The sequence below is a fragment of the Rattus norvegicus genome, chromosome 1 (genome assembly GCF_021556685.1).
Source record: "Rattus norvegicus strain SHRSP/BbbUtx chromosome 1, alternate assembly SHRSP_T2T, whole genome shotgun sequence".
NCBI classification, from domain to species: domain Eukaryota; kingdom Metazoa; phylum Chordata; class Mammalia; order Rodentia; family Muridae; genus Rattus; species Rattus norvegicus.
In genome coordinates this window covers 265,452,594-265,474,133 of record NC_141534.1, presented here as the reverse complement: position 1 = coordinate 265,474,133, position 21,540 = coordinate 265,452,594, and the positions used below count along the sequence as shown (strand labels likewise).

General features: G+C 49.9%; 1 protein-coding gene and 1 pseudogene across 5 annotated transcripts in view; one reads left to right on the top strand and one right to left on the bottom strand.

The window, feature by feature from the left end:
* The first annotated feature begins 222 nt into the window (after window positions 1-222).
* Xpnpep1 (X-prolyl aminopeptidase 1) overlaps window positions 223-21,540 on the top strand; it is a 50,121-nt gene continuing 28,803 nt past the window's right edge. The window contains 3 exon segments of one of the 5 annotated variants that reach the window (NM_001398660.1): window positions 223-279; window positions 7,628-7,716; window positions 15,025-15,149. In NM_001398660.1, coding sequence (NP_001385589.1) covers window positions 248-279; window positions 7,628-7,716; window positions 15,025-15,149 — 246 coding nt within the window. In that variant the 5' untranslated portion in view covers window positions 223-247. 5 annotated transcript variants of the gene reach the window in all.
* Window positions 5,275-6,246, bottom strand: Mrpl2-ps1 (mitochondrial ribosomal protein L2, pseudogene 1; annotated as a pseudogene).

Sequence of the window (21,540 nt, the reverse complement as noted above, 5' to 3'; positions counted from 1 at the left end):
TCGGCGACTCTTCCAACTGGTTGCACAGAACACCACCCTCTCCAAGCAACAACAGTTCACAAGGTTTCGGAATTCTGACACTCGGCCACGCCCCCTCCGGAGAACGGGCGGGGCTTACAACGGGGCGGAGTCTCTGCGTGAGCACGCCACAGGAGGAGGGGCGTGGCCTGCCCGGTGCGCGCGCCTGGCCGTCGGTGATCAGCTGGTCTGCGCTCCCCTGACGTGGGTTGGGGCACGTCACCGACGAATGGCAGCCTCCAGAAAGCCGCCGCGAGTAAGGTGAGGGGACTGTGCCGGCCGGCCGGCCGGCGTCCGGCGTCCGGCGCCCGGCGCGCGAGCTGCACACCGGGAGGGTAGGGAAGAGAGGGCGAGGAGCGTCGGGCCCGTGGCCATCGGGGGCGCGGGTCCTGCCCGAGCGGGAACCGGGGACCGAGCTGTGCAGCCCGGCAGGACTCAGCTCGCTTCCGGCGGGGCCCCGGGCACCTCCGGGCTGCCGGAGCCTGTCCAGGGACTAGTGTGACCGAGGAACTGCCTCGCCCCGCCGGGGCAGGCGGCGATCCTTACTACCCACGACCCTGAGGGGAGGCCCTGCTATTGCAGGAAGTTGGTCCCTCTTGGATCCATCCCGGGTACTCAGAAGTGATTGTGCCCCTGCCCACACCCTTCCTCCATGGCGGCAATCTAAAGTTACAGTCCTGATCATTCTGATGACTGCATTTTACCTCCTGATTCAACGCCCCCAACAGAGACAGCCGTGGGGCCCTCCCTACCCAAATGGTCTCAGGGGCTGTATCAGGAAGCATGGGAAAATCCACCAGGAGCCTGCTCTGGGTTCTTCTTGGACATAGGAAGTGAAAAGATATTTCTCAGACTCATGTTGAACATGTCTTAGTTGATCCCTCCCCACCCAAACCAGGCACACTTAGGTATTTTAAGTGAGAGATTAAATACACAAAACCAGAATTAAAACTCTGTGGTGATGCACAGAAGCTTACCCATCCTCTCAGACCAGTTGAGTCTTGAATGAACACACACACACACACACACACACACACACACACACACACACACACACATACACACACGAAGCTCCGCAGCCAACTTGTGAAATTCTTGTGAGTGGACAGGTCTCAAGCCTACCTTGACCTAGACCTGGTCTTGTGACAGTGTGTTAAGCGCAACCAAGAAGTTTCTATGTGCACTGTGAAGGGAGGCGTGGGTGATGAAACATGTGGATAGACCTTCCCGGAAGTTTTCTACTGGAAATAAGGCTAGGCAAGTGGATAATGATGTAATGTCAAAGGCTAGGAGGAAGCTTGAGGACTGTACCACAGCCATGGCTGGATCCACCGTCCCAGTATTGGGGGTGGTCTGTGAACATCAGATGGTAGGCTGAGAGAGGGAGGGTGCTGTTGAAGGAGGCTAATGGAGACGGGTGAGTGTTAGTGAAGCTGAAGAGAGAAGAACCAATCCTGGCCCCAGACTTGTCTTCACTCTTTCACTTCTAGCTCCAGTGTGCTCAGCTCTTGCTTCGGCAGACTTTTTCCTTGTTGCAGTCGCTGAAAGTCGACTGACAGTCTGACAGTCATCAGAGACAGCCTTATGCTGGAGCAGAAGTCTTAGCTGTCAGTGTCACTGAACTGACTTGATTGTCAATACTATCTGAACTGGTCATTCGGACCAGAGGAGTGTATTTTCCAAGCCTGTATTCCTGATGTGCTGGGGTCCATGTGCTACATCAGTGATAGATACTCTGGCCAATCCCTTGGGACGAAACATATATACATTAAATACGGGGATTCTCAGAGCCAATGGTGGTGGTCATCACATCAAGACCAGCGGGTTCCGAGTAGTGGATGACAATGTTGCCTTCTTTCCTACCCTAAGAACTTGTCTCATTTATCCCATTTCACTGGATACAATTTAGCACTTGGCTTGTATTTGGCCTCAGCTTGGGCACTAGAGATTCGCCATTCTTACCGCTTACTGAGACTAGAGTTAGAAGTCTGTTGTGGTTTCTTTTTTAAAAAGAGAAAGGGAGGCAGATGTAGAAGTTTGGAGCAGTTCTGGCCAAGGTGGGTACTTTATACAAAGATGGAGCCAGCAGTGCTCTACACAACCCATTCCCTTTAGCTTCTCCTGCTCTGGAGAAGGTCTGGGCTTCAGAAGTTCTTAGAAGGGGTAGAGAACACTGGGAGGGAGGAGAGCTGAGAGCCGGACTCTTCATTCTGTGCTCCTTTGTTAACTGAATCCTTGAAAGGCTTTACTAGTCACTGAGGTGCGTAACTGTCACTGGTGCTTACGGCATTTTTATCCCCAAATTCTCTGTTAGATTATTATTTGTGAATGTGTAGGCTTACCTGGGGTTTATGTGCACCACATATGTGCAGGAGCCCTTGGAGGCCAGAAGAGGGCTTTGGGTCCACTGGAACAGAAGTTACAGCTACTTGTGGGGGCCCTGAGAACCCAATCCAGGTCCCCTGCAGAGAGCAGCAAACACTTTTGATTCCTGAGCCATCTGTTTAGGTCACCGTCCCCCCCACTCTAATCTTGTCCTCCCCAGTATTTAGTCTTCATTTCCCTAATTCTGCATTCACCAGCCGAGCTAAAAAGTTACTTTGTCTCTATAGGTTCTCATTCTGGTCATTCATATAAAAAGATTCAGACACTGTTGTTGTTGTTGTTGTTGTTGGTGGTGGTGGTGGTGGTGGTGGTGGTGGTGGTGGTGGTGTATGCCATTTTTTCCCTTAGTTTAATTTCGTCCTTTTCTTTTTACGGTACTGTATATTGACATGCCAGGCAAGTGCTTTACCCCTGAGCTACACCCGTAGTCCTGTGAACAAGTTTTTTTCTGAGTCTGTGTTTTCAGTTTTCTTGAGAGTATGTCTAGGAGTAGAACTGCACTGGTTAGAAAACTATATTTACATTTTTAAAGAAACTGTCACATTGTTTCTCAAAGCACAGCACTGATTTACACGTCCACTCACTAGCAATGCCTGACGGTTCTAACTCTCTGCAGTTCACACCCACACTGGTTATTGTCAGTGGTTTCGGTTGTCTTTTTTAAGGTTAGGTATGGCAGCCCATGCTTTTAATCTCAGAACTCCGAATGTAGAGACAGGTGGATCTCTGTGAGTTCAAGGCCAGACTAGTCTGCAGTGAGTTCCAGGCCAGTTAGCTATATAGTGAATGAAACACTGTCTCAGACAGGCAGACAAATGATATTTTATGTGTATGTGTGTGTGAGTGCCATGCCTAAGTGTATGTGTGTGCTGGAGCCCACCGAGACCAAAAGAGGGGGTCAGACCCCCTGGAACTAACTGCAGTTACAGGCAATTGTGAGCCTCTGTGTGGGTCCTGGGTTTGGATGGGGAGATGGATCTCTGTGAGTTCAAGACCAGATTGGTCTACCTTGCCAGTTCCAGGCCAGTCAGCTACATAGTGAAACACTGTCTCAGACAGACAAATGATATTTTATGTGTAGATGGGAGAGCCCACTGAGACCAAGACAGCTTGTTGGGCCCTCTGGAGCTAACTGGAGTGATAGGCAGTTGTGAGCCTCTGTGTGGGTGCTGGGACTGAACCTGGTCCTCTGAAGAGCACTAAGTACTCTTCTTAACCGCTGAGTCATCTCCAGCCTCTGAGTATCACTTTCTTAGTGGGTGAGAAGTCACATCCTTGTATCCTTTTTCCTTTTTTCAGTGTCGGGGGGAGGAAACCCAGGGCCTCAGGCATGCTTGGGAGAGTTTCCTGCCTTTTCCTGAGCTCAGCTCCGCTGGGCATTGTTGTTCTGCAGGCTAATGATACCGAGTGGTATTGAACCTTTTCCCCTCCCCATCTGCTGCTTTTTGAGGTAGAGTTGCACACTTGGGTCTAGGCTGGACTCAAACTTGTAGTCCCCCTGCCTCAGCCTCCTGAGTGTTGGTACTGTATATGTGAGCCACCACACTTAGCAGCGTTCTGCTTAAGGATCTTTGACAATTTGGAGAATGTTTTTTGATATTCTTTTCCTATTTTCAAATTATGGTTATCTTTGTATCAGTGAGTCAGAATAATGGTAGCCCTTTTGGCTAACCTTGGTCTCTTATATTACCAGATTTTAGGGCCTTTTAGGATCTGCATGTCGGCTTATGCATAGAAGCTAGCTGAAAATTTGAAAGAGAATGTTTAGTCTGTGTAGTAACCTTTTTTTTTTTTCTTTTTTGAGATAGGAATTCTCTGTGTAGCCCTGACTGTCAAGGTTGGTTTCTAACTCACAGAAATTGGAGACCCCTGCGTCATACCTAGCAAATATTATCTTAATAATGAGTAAGTCTTCAAATCTGTGAACACAGACTCTCCTTCCGCATATTCAGTTTTGATTTAATTCACATCTCACATTTTTTTTTTATATTCCACAGCATACATTTTATACCTCGTTTGTTAAGCACATTGACTATTTTGTCGTTTGTGATGTTATTGGACATGACTTTCCCTTAATTTTTCGATGTCGCGAGCAAGGGTGTGGAAGTATAGTTAATTTCTATACGCCACGTCTTTGGTGAGCTCAGTTACTTCAGTGTTTTCGCGAATCTTTAGGGCTTTGTGTGCTCAAAGCAGTACCATTGCACAGAGGACTTTGCTTGATTTCTGTCTGGATGTACTTGTTTCCCTGTCTTGCCTCGTCGCCCCGGACAGAACCACAGGCAGGGAAGAGAGCAGCCATGGCTGTCCTGTTTCTTCCTCCTCGTAGGAATTTCCTTCCGTAGCTTCCCACCCGTCACACGTTTTGAGGTTCTACTTATTCGATTGGCAAGTTACAAAAGTTACCTTTGCTCATCTCCAGGTGTGCGTACCACCTCTGGAGGTCAGGGGGCACCCTGGGGAGTCAGGCTTAGCTGTAGGCCCTTGACCTGCCGAGGGGCACCTCTTCCCGAGGAAGAGTTTCTCTTTCCGGTTTGCTGAGTATCTTTGTCATCCGTGGGCGTTGTATTCGTCAACTGATTTTTCCCCCATGTCCTGAGATGTTGGTTTTCTCTTTACTACATTGAGCTGCTACCTTACAGGAAATTTCCTATGTTGAACCAACCCCCGTTCTTGGGACAAAGCCTGTGATTGTTCCTTTTCGTGCCGTTGTCGAGTTTGTTGATGTCATGCGCTCTGATCTGTGACATACATGCCTGTCATGTCTTGCTTTGGACAGCAACTCAAGGCCTCATTCTATCCTGTAGCCTGGTAGGGGTTTCATGGCCCTTGTATTGGCTATACTCACTAAGTTTCTGGAATGTTCTTCCTCTAGAACTGGACACTGGCTAGCTTCTTCACTCTTTTTCTTTTTTTAAATACAAGGAACGTTTTCTTAGAGTCCAGGGGAATCAGCTTTGGGCAGCAGTTGGAGGGCAGCCTCACGTAACTCTTAATCAGTGGTAGTGGCCGAAGCTTCCGGCCGGCCCAGCCTCCCTTGTGTTGTCACAGCCCACTGTTAGGCCTCATGCCCAGCCAGCGGTTCTATCCTGCCTTGCTGATGACCCGCTGGTTATGATTAACGTTGGAACCCCGGCCTGAGAGGTTGCAATGCAGAGGGCAGCTGGATAATGGCTGTTCCATTCACCTTCCAGAGCAGCACACCCCATGTCCCTGCTGCTCGGATATTCTGGGCTCCTCGGCCAAGCTCGCCCTCTGTGTTGTTGTTGAGGGTCCCCTCAGCAGTGCCCCAAGTGGATGTGCATCCCCTTCCTGAGCAGCCACTGTCATTCCGCCGACGTGGTTAGAGTTCAGGATTGTGTCTCCTGCCTTCATGCTTTCTGTGGCAATGATCCAGCATTTCCGGCTGCCCCCTGCAACCAGAGATAGTCTGCAGACCTACAAGGATCATAGCGGACTACCACAGCCTTCTTCTCCTCCAAGGGTCCTGGCTCAGTCCCCTTTTCTGGCCGGAACCGGAGAAAGTCAATCATTCAATAATTCTGCCTGTGGCCTCCACCATTACCGGGCACTCGGGTGTGGCCCGTATGGTTTCGACCCCCAGACTTCCTCATCTTCACTGGTTTAACTGTGCACTTGGTAGGACTCTTCCAGGACACAAGCTTGGTGCTGTGGTCCGCAGACATACGCACTGGGCGGTGGGAGGGCAACGCCGGGGCAAAGGGCAGCTGAAGGAGGACATTGCTCTGGCCAACAGGGAGCAGAGGCGGAACCCAGGACGGTAATGGCCGGGGAGGCCAGGTTCAAGGAGCGCAGAGCGCTGGCCAGCGTGCACAGGGCCATGGAATGACCAGATTCCTCCATACAGTACTCGCTTTTACCTTTATCCAGAACCTCGTGCTCTTAGACGACGTTTCCTTTTTTTAAAAGCTCTTTCTGTGCTCAAATGGCAAATATTATCAGGAAGACCTCCCTTAGCTGCCTCACAGGAGGCCAGCCTTCCTCTTATCTTCTGGACACCCTCTCTCTCTCGTCCCACCTTCCTTTTTCCTCTTTGTAGAGCTTTGTCTGTTGCCTTCTCTCCCTTGTCCTGTGTCTCTCCTGCCTTGTCGTATAAACCAGTCAGACAGACGTCTCATCCTCCGAAGTGTCCAGGTTCCCAGGTAATACTTGAGTGAGCTTGAGAGAGCTTGGCTAGGCTGCTGGTGAGGTTAGCCTGGGAAGGTAGCGGATTCCATGCCTGGAATTCAGGGTTCTTACAGAGGGGACAAGACACGCGTGTACCTTTGCCTAAGAAGTTAATGTGAGAATTAGCAATGAGCGACAGTAATGCTTGTATGAACCAGGACACAGCTTTTCATAGACAGTTCCTGGTCAAGGCAAGTGCATCCCTCCCATCCCCTGTTGAGATGTGTATGTGCTTGCTTTGTAGCGCAGGGTGGGCTCAGACTCTCCCCTCCTGCTCTCTTGGTGTGTACTGCGCGCCTGGCTAATGATAAACTTCAGTTCCTTGAGACAGGTTCTCTGTATCCTGGACTGACCTTAAGCCAAGCAGCGAAGGGATAGCTTTGAACTTCAGACTCTACCTCCCAAGTACTGGAATCTTGAGCATGCGCTACTTACCGTGTCTGGTTTATGCAGTCGTGGGGATTGAACCCATGGTTCCCTCTGTGCTAGGCAAGAGTTCTGTCAACTGAGCTACATCCCCGACCCATGACGATAAACTCCCAGTGAGCTACCAACAGGGAGAAGCCGCAGATGCAACGAACACAGGAGTGGCTCTCTAGGTCTCAAACAGTGCTCATGCTGCTAGAAGGGGAGACCGAGACCAGAGCAGAACAGACAGGACACTGCAAAAAAACTGAAACAGAGCTGACTAAGTAGAACCTGTGCGAGTGAAATATCTCGTCCTTGAGAATGTAGTCACTGAAAGTAAATCAGTCCAGTAGTGGGGTTAGATGCCATTGAAGAGAATTCATGAATTAAGGGTAAGCTGTGGAGGCTCTTGACAAAGACAGTCTAATGGGTCCCACTGGGAAGCTCCCTGCTGTGGGGTGCATGAAGTGGAGGGTGGCTTATCTGAAACCTGTAGCCAATCACGATAGCAGGGTTGAGAGTTGTGACTCACAGAGGTCGGCTGAGCCAGGGTGACGCCTCCCTCGACCAGCCCTGCCATATACTCTGGGGCCGACGTCTGCAGCACTCTCTGCTCTTTCTCTTCAAGGGCGAATCGCCAGGACTTTGAGCTGAGAAATTTAAGGATAATTGAACCTCACGAGGTGACTTCCTCAGGAGACAGGAGTGTGGAAACAGGTAACAGTAATTCTTATACACTAGGTATTGTTTCTGGGTGAGATGAGGATCTGGAAATTAGAAACCGTGGTATCCTCTGGGTGATCCATTACTGTTTTTATATATTTACAGCTTAAATCGACTGCATTATATTTGGTCATTGTGTATGCACATGTGAGTGTAGACGCCATGGTGCATGTATGGAGGTCGGGGGACAGCTTGTGGAAATTGGCTTTCTCCACCATGTGGGGCCTATTCTGGAACTCAAGTCAGGCTGGGTGACAAGCACCTCCACCTGCTGGGCCATCTTGCTGGCTTCTTTTTTTCCCCCCTCCCAAACCAGAAAGTTAAATTTCCTTTTCTCCCATTTCTTGTTCTTATGGTTATCTGTCCAGTAAGGTTGCTAGAAAGATGACAGGCAGGAGAACTTGGCTATATTCCTGCTCTAGGGAAGCCTCAGCTGCCTGTGGCCGCCCAAGGAGAACTGTAGCACGAGCTCCATCCTGAAGCAGCTGCGTGGCCACCGCTAAGTACCTGTGGGAAGACTAACGGTACTGTGCGGTTTTACATCTAGAAGTGCAGACTATCCTGCTCATTCTGAGCTGTGTTAGGAAGAAGAGAGGAAGGGAGGAGGAAAAAGAGGGAGGAGGGGACGAAGGGTACAAACAATCAGATTCAGAGTTGGGAGAAAGCTTCCAAGTGTGTGATTGGGGAGTTGAGGTGGGAGACGCCGGCTGGAGATGAGTCCAAGGACTGATTCTGCTGCTCGTAGGCCCAAGGAATGCTGGGAATGAGGCACGGGCTAGAGAACTGCAGAGACCTAGTGTTCTAGCTCATTTAGCTGACTTGGGCACTTTCCTAACTCCTTCCAACCCCTGTTCTTTAAATGGGAATAACGAAATCTTCCTCGGAAGAATCATCGTGAGAATCCAGTACTAATGTTTATAAAGCCCTTGGCTGCCTCAGCCATGTAGGTAGAGACACGTGCTGTTGCTAGACCAGAGCATCTGGGCATGCTCTAGGATGCTGAAATTGGAGGGCATCAGCCCTCTGTCCTTATAACAAGACAGGTGGGAATCCCAGCTGGAGCCTCAGGTCCAGGTTCATGTATTTCTTGAGCCCCTGCATGCGTGCCACAGTTGTCACATTTAGTGCCAGCCACCCAGTGAGGACAGTGAGCTGTGGCTTCAGTGCGAGCAGGGAAAAGCCTTTGTGACAGCGGCTTCGGGATTGAGAACTTATTTCATATGCAAGAGACTCTTTAATGAGTTATTCTCTTTAAGTCATGATTTAAAAATACCTGGCAGTATAGGCTAATGTTACATCACGGGCCGGTCTGTTGCTCTTGGCTTTCTACTTCCCTGCGCACTGCTCAGCTCTTGGCTGCTGCTAACTTTTCTAACAAATAAAGGATAGGGAGGGAGGTTTTTTTAATATGACATCTTCTAAGTTTCTAACTTTTCATTTCAGCCTTGTAGCTTCTTCTGAAAAGATCACAGACACAACCTTGTGATAGTCACCATCTAAATGCACAGTTACACACGGACATAGAAACGCCGTGGCCTCTGCTTTAGGGAAGGCAGGATACATACCCGTTACAGCATCGAACCCATTGCATTTCTTTTTAGTTTATTCTGTGTCAGACTCTAATAATTGCAGAAACTCATAAAAATGCTTGTCACGTAATGGGTACTCTTATTGGTAATGGGTATTCTTCCCGTAGAATAGTTAGTTTTCCCTCCTGCCACTTCCACTCCGGTCCTGGGTGCACAGTTTTGCTAGTTTGCCCTTGAGCTTCAAGCCTTCAGCCTTCAGTCACCTGCATAGACTGTTTTTCACAGCCATGGCTACTCAGCCATCCTTCCTCTTGTACTTACCCCAGTGGTTGTCTCCAGGTGAGCTGTTTCTGGTCTACAAGCCCTTGACTTCAACCGTTGTCTGGTGCTGTGGTCTCCATCTTTACTGTGTCCCTACCCCCCACACCCAATCTTTATCTCTTGGTTGTACTTTAGGGAGTTTTTTCATCCTGTTCGAGGACACAGATGACAAAGAATTTGCTACATTTTACTCCAAACCAATGTGAGGAAACCTGAAGGATAAGAGACAGGAAGAGGGGGAATTCGAGAGAAGTGATAGGGGGCAGAAGATATGGCGGACGGAAGTAAATTCTCCATTGTGAGAAGCTGACGATGGTTCTAAGACGGCTGATGTGCCAATCAAAGAGAGGGATGCAGTGACGAGGAAGGAAATTGTGATGAAGACCAGGGCTGGCCGTGAGGAGGAAGCCAAAGATGACTTTGACCAAACCCACTTGTTCTTGACCATTTTTGGTTTGTAGCTGAGGTGTAAATGCCTGTGGTCGGCTGTGTTAAATTTGTCCATGAGGTTAGTAGCTGTCCATGTCGACGCATTTGCTTCTGCATTGCAAACACCCCGTTGGTGCCAGCAAAATTCTTCAGTTGGAATGTGCCTCAATTTAAAAACTAAATTAAAGCTGAAATCTTTGAGAAAATCAATGATCTTGAAAGACAGGATGGATTTTTGTCAGGTTGCCTTTTAAAATTTCATATTCAGAAGTCCCCCTCCCCTGGTTGTGGTGGGGAGTCAGTAGTCCAAAGACTTCTGTAGTCCTAGTTTAGGAAGCTGTAGTAAGGGGAGCCGCTGAGTTCAAGTGGGCTGGAATAGCATGGGCAACAGGGGTCCCTGACCATTGTGGGACAATGTTTGATTTGCTCTAGAATGTAGTTTAGAAGCATAACAAATCTGTTCTGAAACTCAGGAAAGTGTCACAGTTAGGTTTTGTTTTCCGGTGCTGGAGTTCATCTGAGTTGACTAGGTTTTCCTCAGGATCCATGGAGGTCTTAACATACGAATTGTTTTGATTTTGGGGAGTGGAGCAGGGCTGTGTACTGAACCTAGTGCCTTGTGGTTCTAGGCAACTGCTTACTACTGAGCTGTACCCTGAGTTCTAAGATGAACCCGTAGCAGTGCAGGTACTTTCTGTGTTTGTGTGTGTGTGCTGCTAGGAGTGGGTTCTAGAGCCTAGTGCATACGAGGCAAGCACCCTTCCCTGAGCCATCCTTCCTTTCCTTTTTCCTGTGAAGTAAGGTATCACTGATTTGTCCAAACCACCCAGGAACCTGTGATTCATTTGCTTTATTCTCCTAAGTAGTGGCTTCCGACCAGATATTTTGGCTCTCTCTTTCTCTGAGACGTGAGCGGATACAGGCTCAGTAGATGGGAGAACAGGGAGGAAGGCCCCTCTGAAGACAGGAGAACAGGGAAGAAGGCCCCCCTGAAGACAGGAGAACAGGGAAGAAGGCCCCCCTGAAGACAGGAGAGCAGGGAAGAAGGCCCCCCTGAAGACAGGAGAACAGGGAAGAAGGCCCCCCTGAAGACAGGAGAACAGGGAAGAAGGCCCCCCTGAAGACAGGAGAGCAGGGAAGAAGGCCCCCCTGAAGACAGGAGAACAGGGAAGAAGGCCCCCCTGAAGACAGGAGAACAGGGAAGAAGGCCCCCCTGAAGACAGGAGAACAGGGAAGAAGGCCCCCCTGAAGACAGGAGAGCAGGGAAGAAGGCCCCCCTGAAGACAGGAGAGCAGGGAAGAAGGCCCCCCTGAAGACAGGAGAACAGGGAAGAAGGCCCCTCTGAAGACAGGAGAACAGGGAAGAAGGCCCCTCTGAAGACAGGAGAGCAGGGAAGAAGGCCCCCCTGAAGACAGGAGGACAGGGAGGAAGGCCCCCCTGAAGACAGGAGAGCAGGGAAGAAGGCCCCCCTGAAGACAGGAGAGCAGGGAAGAAGGCCCCCCTGAAGACAGGATTCCAAAGCAGCTGTGCTCTAAGGAACATGGACACGATTGGGTGACAGATGGGACAGTTTCCAGTGATTCTTCCTTTGAGTAATTCTGCCCCGAGACTCCTCAGAGATCTAAGTCCAGTCGTCGAGGTTGCCCTTCTGCTGATGATGCACTGGTGGGGTTTCGGTGAGTCACATAGCCAGTGTGAGGTACACTGCAGGGAAGTCTTTGGAGGGCATCATAAATACCGAGGTGTAGTGCTGGTGGCTGAAGACAGAGAAGCAGACAAAAGGCACGGTGATGGGTAAGTTGCAGCATCAGGCTGAGTGCAGGAAACCCTGCCGGAGCTGCCTTCCCAGAGCTTCCATTATGATGACCTTTGTGCATCAGGTTGTTTCTGGGTAAATAATACCTTTCCTTATTTGTTTTAAGTGAGTCACAAAAGCCCAAACACCGACAGTGTCAAATGCTGGCAAAGATATGGAGCAGCGGGAACTCGTGTTCATTGCTGGTGAAGCACGGCCCAGCCACTTTGGAAAGCAGTTTGACAGCTGTTTACAGGCTAATAGATGCTTGTCCTGTGTGAGCTTTTACATTCCTTGGTCTTTACCCAGATACGTTGAGATAGTACGCGCACACAAAGACTGTACCTGCACATGCCTCTCTACGGCAGCTTCATTCCTAGTCACTTGGAAGCAGCTTAGACATCTTTCTTCAGGTGAAGGAATAGGTAACCTTCAGAACAGTTGTTGGAGGACCATTCAAGTCTAAAAAGAGTTGAGGTATCACACCTGAAAAGACATGGGGAATTCTTACTTTCACCTTGGTAAGTGAGAGAAGCCAGTCTGAAAAGGCTACGTGTGATTCTGGCTGAATGACATTCAGGGGAAAACTAACTATGAAGATAGTAAGAAAAGCCAGAGATTTCCAGGGCCCAGGGGAGAGTGAGGGTTGGGTAGTTGAACAAAGATGATTTGGGGGTCTTCGAAAATACTGTGTGCTCAGACATGGTGGTCCATACCTGCGATCGTGGGCTTGAGGCCAGCCCGACTTACGGTAAGTTCTGGATCAGCCTGGGGTGGTGTGGGAACCGTGCGCTCTTGTTGTGAACCTGAACCTGGAGCTGCCCTCAAAGGTAAAATGTCACTAAAGAGTGTATTGAAGGGCTGGTGAGGTGGCTCGGTGGGTAAAGGTGCTTGCTGCCACGTCTGATGACTTAAATTGGGTCCTTTGGGACTCACACTGTGGAAGGAGAACTGATTCCTGCAGTGTCCTTGACTTCCACATGTATGGGCACATATACCCACTCAAACAAACAAATGCAACTTAGAAATGAAGAGAATACTTGGAGCTGGGGATGGCTGTGTGTGTAGTTTCCAGAACTCAGGAGGCTGAGTCTGCCATTCCAGCTGGAGACCCTATCTCCAGCGACAACAGGGGCACAGCAACAATTCCCCAGACTCCAGCGACAACAGGGGCACAGCAACAATCCCCCAGACTCCAGCGACAACAGGGGCACAGCAACAATCCCCCAGACTAACAACCCTTCTTTAAACAAATCCCATGTTCTACTCTTACCTCTCGCATTCTAGTCTGACCTCTAGCATTCTAGACATGTTTTATGCGAGTAATGCATGGGGCGGAGGCCTCGTGCTTGGACACAGCTCAGTACTGGCTTCTGTGAAGTCATTGGTTAGGTTGCAGTAGGGCTGTGTCTAAAAGGCTTGTCTATTGACAATGTCAGCATCTGTTGAGTAAAGATCTTTTGAAGAATCTACCAAGCAGGGGCTGGAGAGATGGCTTGGGCTACTCTTTCAGAGGACTTAGTTTCCATTTCCAGCACCCACATGGTAGCTCACAGCTGACTCTTAAGTCCAATTCCAGGCGATCTGATACCTTTTGGTCTCCAAGAACATCAGGCATGCACATACTGCACATACATACGTACATACATGCATACATATATACATGCATACATACATACAGACAAAGCATTCATATACATATACATAATTTAAAATTTGGCAGTCTCATCCATTTATAAAATTAATTTCAGTCATTGTCAGCCTGTCACTCTCATCCCCCACTTTCTCATTGAAGACTTTCTTCATTAAGCTATGTCCTGCTCTCACACCTTCTTTCTCTGTGTTATGCGTAATCCATTTAGGTTAATGGTCGCTTGCACAAGCGTGGGTGGCATTATTCATTGAAGCATAGGCAACTATCAGTGGCTACATCACTGACGAAAACTACACCCCCTCCCAGAAACCAACTGCCAGTTGTCTCTCAGGGGTGTGCAGGGCCTTATCCATGCTGACCTGTCGACAGGCCTGGTCTGGTGCAGGTCTTGTGTGGATAACCACGGCTGCAGTGAGAGTGTGAGTGTGGTTATGCCATGTCATGCATCTCTCCATGCTCTGGCTTTTAGATTCCGTAGGCCTCTCCTCTGCGATCCCTGAGCTTTGGAGGAGGGGATGCAGGTGGTCCATGTGGGGTGGAGGAGGGGATGCAGGTGGTCCATGTGGGGTGGAGGAGGGGATGCAGGTGGTCCATGTGGGGTGGAGGAGGGGATGCAGGTGGTCCATGTGGGGTGGAGGAGGGGATGCAGGTGCAGGAGGGGATGCAGGTGGTCCATGTGGGGTGGAGGAGGGGATGCAGGTGGAGGAGGGGATGCAGGTGGTCCATGTGGGGCGGAGGATTTATCACTCTTCTTGGCATCTCTGAGGAAGCCATGAGGAGCAAGCCAGCACTCAGCATCCTCCATGGCCTCTGCATCAGCTCCTGTCTTCAGGTTCCTGCCCTGACTTCCTTCAGTGATGCCCTGTGAGGTGGAACTCTAAGCTGAAATAAACCTTCTGTATCCCAGGTTGCCTTTGGGCTTGGTGTTTTATCACAGCAATAGGAACCCTGAGATTAAGACGTCCCAAAGTAAACACTCTCTCTCAGCACCTGGGTTATTGCAATTCTAGGAACTTCTTTCTGCATGCACGCATTCTAAAATGCAATTCTAAAGTAAAACAATCCACACAGCCTTTTCAGAATAGGTTTCTAATTACCCCTCAGGCCTAGACATCGTTCCAGTGTGCAAACACAATACACCTATGAAATATTTTCCTAGGTCCATGTAATTTTTAGTGGCTGCTTAGTGTTCTATGCATTATAGTTTGTTTTTAACTAATAGTGTATCCCTCTATTTCTTCCACAGCTATAAACAAAGATCAGCACCTACATCTCCTTATACCTGTTTAATTTTCTTCTTAGAATGATATCCTAGAAGTGAAAGATAGTCAGGAAATGAGTCTTAGTGGCAATATTTTTCTTGCCTCCTAACCAGTGTTTAGAAGTCGCATCTCAAAACTACTAGCACCAGTGTATCTAGCTACCCCGGGCTTGGTCTGGTGGTGGAGTGGTCAGTCAGTTTGAAGATGAAGCTGGGGGAGGATGTGAAAGCTGCTTTTCTTCAGCTTGCTGTGGATCAGTGGTTGTTAAATTGCTGGGCCAGCCCCATTTCCTAACAAGCTCTCCTGTTGCAGACCACAGGATGGCTCCGAAGGTGACCTCAGAGCTTCTGCGGCAGCTGCGACAAGCTATGAGGAACTCGGAGTGCGTGGCAGAACCCATCCAGGCCTACATCATCCCATCGGGAGACGCCCACCAGGTACCAAGTGGGGACGCTGAAGGTGCATCCGTCAGCCGCCTTTCCTTCTGGCCTTCCCTCAGCTCTAACACGTTTATAGAATTGTAGTTGTAAACCCATCAGGAAACGTGTCTCTGGGGCTTGACACAGGAGCCGTATTTGACTACATATCACTGAATGCCGGTAGCTTCCACTCGAGCTTCCTTGCTCCCAGTGAGTTTAGCTAGCTTTCAGTAAACTGGGAAGAATCAGTGGGCAAAGTAAGGGCTTTAAGTTCTGGGTCTTTCCCTTTCGGGTGTATTCTGTCACACTGCTCCTGCCATGCTCTGACCCCATCAGAGCTGCCTCCTGCCTCTTTCTGTATATGCAGAGGGTCCCATGTCTTGGTCATTGCTGGAAGACAGAGCCTTAATGGGGCTCCATCTTAGTGGTAATTTGTGGATTCTAGGGCTAACTTGCTGTGGGCAAGTCAGCAGGTATGTGAGTGTCCACCCGCCCTGTGACGTGCTACTTAAGGGCTACGAAGATGAGTCTGGAAGGTTGGGCTCCGGCTCTTACCACGGTTCTGGTTTACTGAGAGAAGAAACAGTGTGCAAAGTACTCCCTACCTCTCCCCATAGAGGCATCAGCGTGCTCCCACCTCCCCATAGACGCATCAGCGTGCTCCCTACCTCTCCCCATAGAGGCATCAGCGTGCTCCCACCTCCCCATAGAGGCATCAGAGTGCTCCCTACCTCTCCCCATAGAGGCATCAGAGTGCTCCCACCTCCCCATAGAGGCATCAGAGTGCTCCCTACCTCTCCCCATAGAGGCATCAGCGTGCTCCCCACCTCTCCATAGAGGCATCACCGTGCTCCCCACCTCCCCATAGAGGCATCAGAGTGCTCCCACCTCCCCATAGAGGCATCAGAGTGCTCCCACCTCTCCATAGAGGCATCAGCGTGCTCCCACCTCCCCATAGAGGCATCAGCGTGCTCCCACCTCCCCATAGAGGCATCAGCGTGCTCCCCACCTCCCCATAGAGGCATCAGAGTGCTCCCACCTCCCCATAGAGGCATCAGAGTGCTCCCACCTCTCCATAGAGGCATCAGCGTGCTCCCACCTCCCCATAGAGGCATCAGCGTGCTCCCACCTCTCCATAGAGGCATCAGCGTGCTCCCACCTCTCCATAGAGGCATCAGCGTGCTCCCACCTCCCCATAGAGGCATCAGAGTGCTCCCCCTCCCCATAGAGGCATCAGAGTGCTCCCACCTCCCCATAGAGGCATCAGCGTGCTCCCCACCTCTCCCCATAGAGGCATCAGCGTGCTCCCCACCTCCCCATAGAGGCATCAGAGTGCTCCCACCTCCCCATAGAGGCATCAGAGTGCTCCCACCTCCCCATAGAGGCATCAGAGTGCTCCCACCTCCCCATAGAGGCATCAGCGTGCTCCCCACCTCTCCATAGAGGCATCAGAGTGCTCCCACCTCTCCATAGAGGCATCAGAGTGCTCCCACCTCTCCATAGAGGCATCTGTAAGTTTTTTCCAGCCTCTGCGCATGTGCAGAGCACTACCCCAGTGGCTGAGTCTGAGCCGACAGAGTTGGATTCTGCCTGAGGAATCAGTGTAGTTAGTGCAGTGGTTGAAGATGTCCATGGCGATGAACGGATGGCTCAGTGGTTAAGAACAGTTGCTGATCTTCCAGCAGATTCCAGTTTGATTCTCAGTGCTTGTGAGAGACGGCTCCCAGTTACCTGTAATTGTAGGTCATCTGCTGCCTCTTCACCTCTGCAGGCACCCTCATGCACATACGCATAGTCACCCACAGACATTTAAAAAGGTGCGCACACGTGTGTCTGTTGGAAGGGCGAACTTGGCAACCGCTGTGAAGAAAACTTGATGGGGCAGTGGCAGTCACAGGCAAGGAGGGGATGAGGACAGGAGGATGGCAGTTGAACTAGAACGTGAAGGGTAGGGAAAGTGTGGGGAGTGGAAATTGGGCATGGACAAGGGAAGGGGTTCCAAGTAGGAGGGTTAATAGGGACAAAACCGGAGAAGCAGAAAGCCTCTTAGAACTAGTAGTATGGCCAGTTTCCTTGGAGAAGTCTCAGGGAACGAAAGAACATTAGTGGGAGATAAGGCTGGGTTTTAGGAGTCCTCAGTTGCAGGTGGCAGAAACTACCTGGAGGCGCCATGTACAATCAAAAAAAATGTTTTGAGAGTTTAGCGCAAGTGGTTTTCAACCTGGGAATCAACCTTTCCCAGTGGTCGCCTAAGACCATCTGCAAACACAGATTACATTATGATTTATAAGAGCAGCAAGATTACGGTTATAAAGCAGCAATGAAGGTAATTTTGTGGCTGGGGATCACCACACATGTGGGGCAGTCAGTATTCAGGGGCCGCAGCAGTGGGAGGGTTGAGAGCCACGGGCTTAGAGGCAGAAACGCTGTGTTGGCAGTGCTGGCAGTGCTGGCAGTGCTGGGCTCTCTTGCTTTTGCAGTTCTCCTGGAGAGGAATGTGCTGGCCTTGAGGAAGTGTGGGGAGGAGTAGGGAGGAGGCTCTTGCCAGGGGCATCCAGAGCAGGTTACAGAGCAGGCAGTATGAACCGGACAACTGCTGCGCTTGCGTTTCCCTATCTCTCTCTTACTTTCAAGATAGTAGACTGAGCTTCCCCCCAGGTTCAGAGTCCCAGGTGAGGTTGTGATTGATGTGAACACCTTGGTCTTCCTCTCGCACACCTCTCCTCCCATCCTGGGGAGCAAACATGGGGCTGGGGTCTCCCCTGAGGGAGCAGGCAGTGAAGGTGTGACTGTGAAGTGCTAAGATCAACCTCTACTGTGGTGTTAGAAGTGTTGTGGGTGCTCTCGTGTCTTGTCAGATGTCCTACAATGTGTGAGCTGAACAGTGCAGTGAGCTGTAGTGAAAACACACCCCGGAGTCCCCCAGCACAATCCTGTAGAGCACAGTGCCAGAATGTCAGGAACTACACACTGTACCCAACAGGGTTCTAGATGGGCCTTCACCCCGAAAAGCAGATATCGAGAGTGAGAGACCCTTCATTTCCCCTCCTCCCTGCTCCTGTGACCCACCATTGCACTTAGGGATCCGAGAGCTTGAGCAACTCAGATGCCTCAAGTAGCCTGAAGCACGTGTTTGACTTTAATGGTGTTTGCTTTGCCTAACAGTGTCCTCAAGGCTGCACAGGACAGGAGCTGACAGGTGTGGGTGATAAGGGTCCTCCCTCCCCCATGTCACCCCCTCTCTTCCCTTTCCATTTGCTTGCCTCCATGTCCTCTCTCTACTTTATCTGTGAACCCTTACCTCCAAAGGTGGCCTCGTGCAGAAAGATTTGAGCCTCACTGCCTTCCTCCCCCCACTGTTAAGTGGACTTGCCTGGCTCAGACTGTGTGCAGCTGTGTGTGTCTGTGCCTTCGGGTTTCTGTTCCTTTAGCCCAGTGTTAAGCTACACCCTGTACTATCTGTGTGTTTATGGGCAGAGAACATTCTCGTAGCTAAGCCAAGCCAAGCTTATCTTGATGTTCTTAGGCCTGGGTGCTGTTCATGTAATACCTTTTTCTCTTTATCACCAAGAGAAATTCTGTGTCCCATTGAATTTTAAGTGCTTTCGCCTCTGACATTAGGTGTGGCCTAACTTACCCTAATGTACCCTTCGGGGATGACGGTAAGGCTGGCCAAAGTTTAACAGCCCTCAGCTCTAATGATCCTGGAATATCATTGTTGAAGGTTTGTCCCTGAATAAAGAAGCTGAAGCTAGAACCCCAGGGGGGGGGGAAATTATTTAGCAGCAATAAATCAAACTTGCTCACACTAGTCACTAATTATCGATGTTACCGTCTAGACTTCATACATTTATATATACTTACATTCCTTTATTTTTTATTGAGACCAGGGAATGCACCGCAGGGCCCCTGGTCTGTGCACAGGGACTGTGGGGAAGCTGAGCTTTGTTTTTTTTTGTAGTTTCTGCCCGTTCTAGGGGGCTGACACTGGACAAATGCAGAGGCAGGCAGCTCCCCTGGGGGCCCGAGGACGATCCTGGGTCAAACACTTGCCTGCGTAGCCAGCTGCATGGTTGTTAGATTCTGAGCTCAGCTAACCTGGTCACAGGCTGCTGTCAGCAACTGCTTAAGGCAGGCCTGCCCCTTAGGTTTCATTGCATGAGCTGCTTTTACAGTTGCTGTCACTGTTAAGCAGTGAATGAGAGTCCCCTTAGAGTAAAAAGCTAGACAAGCCACAGAGTTGTGAAGACACACAAAACTGCTCGTGTCAGGGAGGGGCCCAGCCAGCACCGTCCAGGAGGAACGTGTGAGGGGTGTTCAGTGTGCAATCTTTAGCCACGTTGTAAGACAGTAAAGTACTTAAATGATTCACTCCGGGGTATCAGAGGAAACTATCATTTTCACATACCTGTATAAAGAGTATAGATTACTTTTTGTAGGAAGCGTTCGAGTATGGTAGTTTATATCTATAAAACACCTCAATTTAAATCTGGTTTCGAACATTTGATCTGTATTTACCTTTCATTAAATTTGTAGCTGACAAAGTAGACTCACATACCCAAGTTGTTCTAAGCATACCTAAAAGTTTTCTAATTACATTAAAATTCCATTACAGTTGATTAAAATGATAAATCAAGTACTCACAGCTTCAGTCTCATAAGAAAGCAACTGATAATAAGAACCTGTTTGTTGGGAGCTCGGTGTTCACGGGTGGCCGGGAGCTCTTGCCATCACAGCATTGGTCTGTGTGCCTATGGGATGTACTCCCAGAAGAGACTAATAGGACAACAGGGTTAAGAAAGCTTCCTCCAAGAAGTGCATTTAACCTGGCTGCGGGCGGTTAGAATTTGGATGTATGGATGGGGAGAGAGAGGGAGAGACGGAGATGTAGAAAGCACACCATAGGCCCATGGAGGGGGAGAACAGACAGACATACAGACAGACAGACGTCCATGGAAGGCACTCCAGGGCACATTTAGTCAAAGGCCATCCATCAGTCATTCATTCCTGTCCAGAACCTTGACCCCCCCCCCCACAGTGAGGAGTTTTTGTTTTTTGAAACTCTCTTATAGCACAAACTTGGTGTTGTAGTGGAGGGTAACACTGGATGTCCAATCCTCCTGCCTTCTAGGATTGCAGTGTACCTCCAGTCTGGCTGGGTTGAGGTATAGTTAGCAGGACGGATTTCGGAACAAGAAAGCAGTATGACCAGTAGGGGCGCTCTTGAGTATGGATCAGAGGAGGAAGACAGGATGGGGAAACCTGTTGACAGGTCAAGGGATCCCCGAGTCTGTGTAAGAGGGTCTGAAATTGAACATGGGTTGCAGAGAACAGAGACTGGGAGGGAAACATTGGGATGTGCTTTAAGTGTGAACTGTGCAGGCAGAGCAGACTGCAGTGTGGGCTATGGGTGTCTAAGATGGCGCCAGCAGAAGTGGCTTTCTTGTTTCAGTTCCTGTGGAGAGGCACTGCAGAGTTGGGGTGATTCCATTAAGTGGGGCTCTGTGTCCTTGCCAGGCCTTTGGGAACAGGGAGGAAGGGCTGCTTTGTGTGTGACTTGTTCAGCAGCCCCTCAGCAATAGAAAGGCTCTGTTCTCTGACTCTCCATCCTGTTTCATTTCAGCCCCATTCAAGGTCGGTGGCATTCCTCCTAGGGGTGGAGGACGGAGGGCGTTGGAGAACTGAAGGGGAATCCTGAATTCTGTCCTTTGTGTATTCTCCAAACTACAAACACACCCACACTGTTCCCTAGAGATGAACCAGATGAGCCCGCAGTGCACGGTTATGCAAGGACCTGGCACTTCAGTGGTCAGCCTCTGTCCATCTAAGTGGTGCTTTCTAACCCCAGAACAAGGCCCTGGGCTCTTACAGCGGCAATACATGCTATGAGGCAGATAGATACTGGGGTTCCCGGGCACCAGCAGCTTCAGGCCAGGACAGTCACGTTATGGGGCCAGGGCCCTCTTTCAGAAATCCTATCTTTCTTCTTATCTTAAAGGCCTGAGTTCTGTTCTTTGGCTTGGCTTGGTCGAAGCGAACTTGTTAATCTGAGTGTTTGGCAGTGTGTGGTTCTCTTCTGGAAGACATGAAGCAGATTTTCCTACACTGTATGTCTCCACACCTCCTGAAGTCAGCCTCCTGTCTCCACACCTCCTGAAGTCAGCCTCCTGTCTCCACACCTCCTGAAGTCAGCCTCCTGTTTCACTTTGTTCTGTTTCTTAAACTTAGTCCTGGGACAGCGTAGCAATTTACCTACCAGTTCATTAGAACCATCGCCTCTAGTGGTAATGCATTGTAAAGCCTCAGGGGCCTGGTTCTGTGAGGTCTTAGGTCCCAGGTCACGTAGTACAGAGTTCCTGTTGATGAAGGACTTGACCTGGGCTCCTTGCCACCTTTCTAGCTAGCCGAG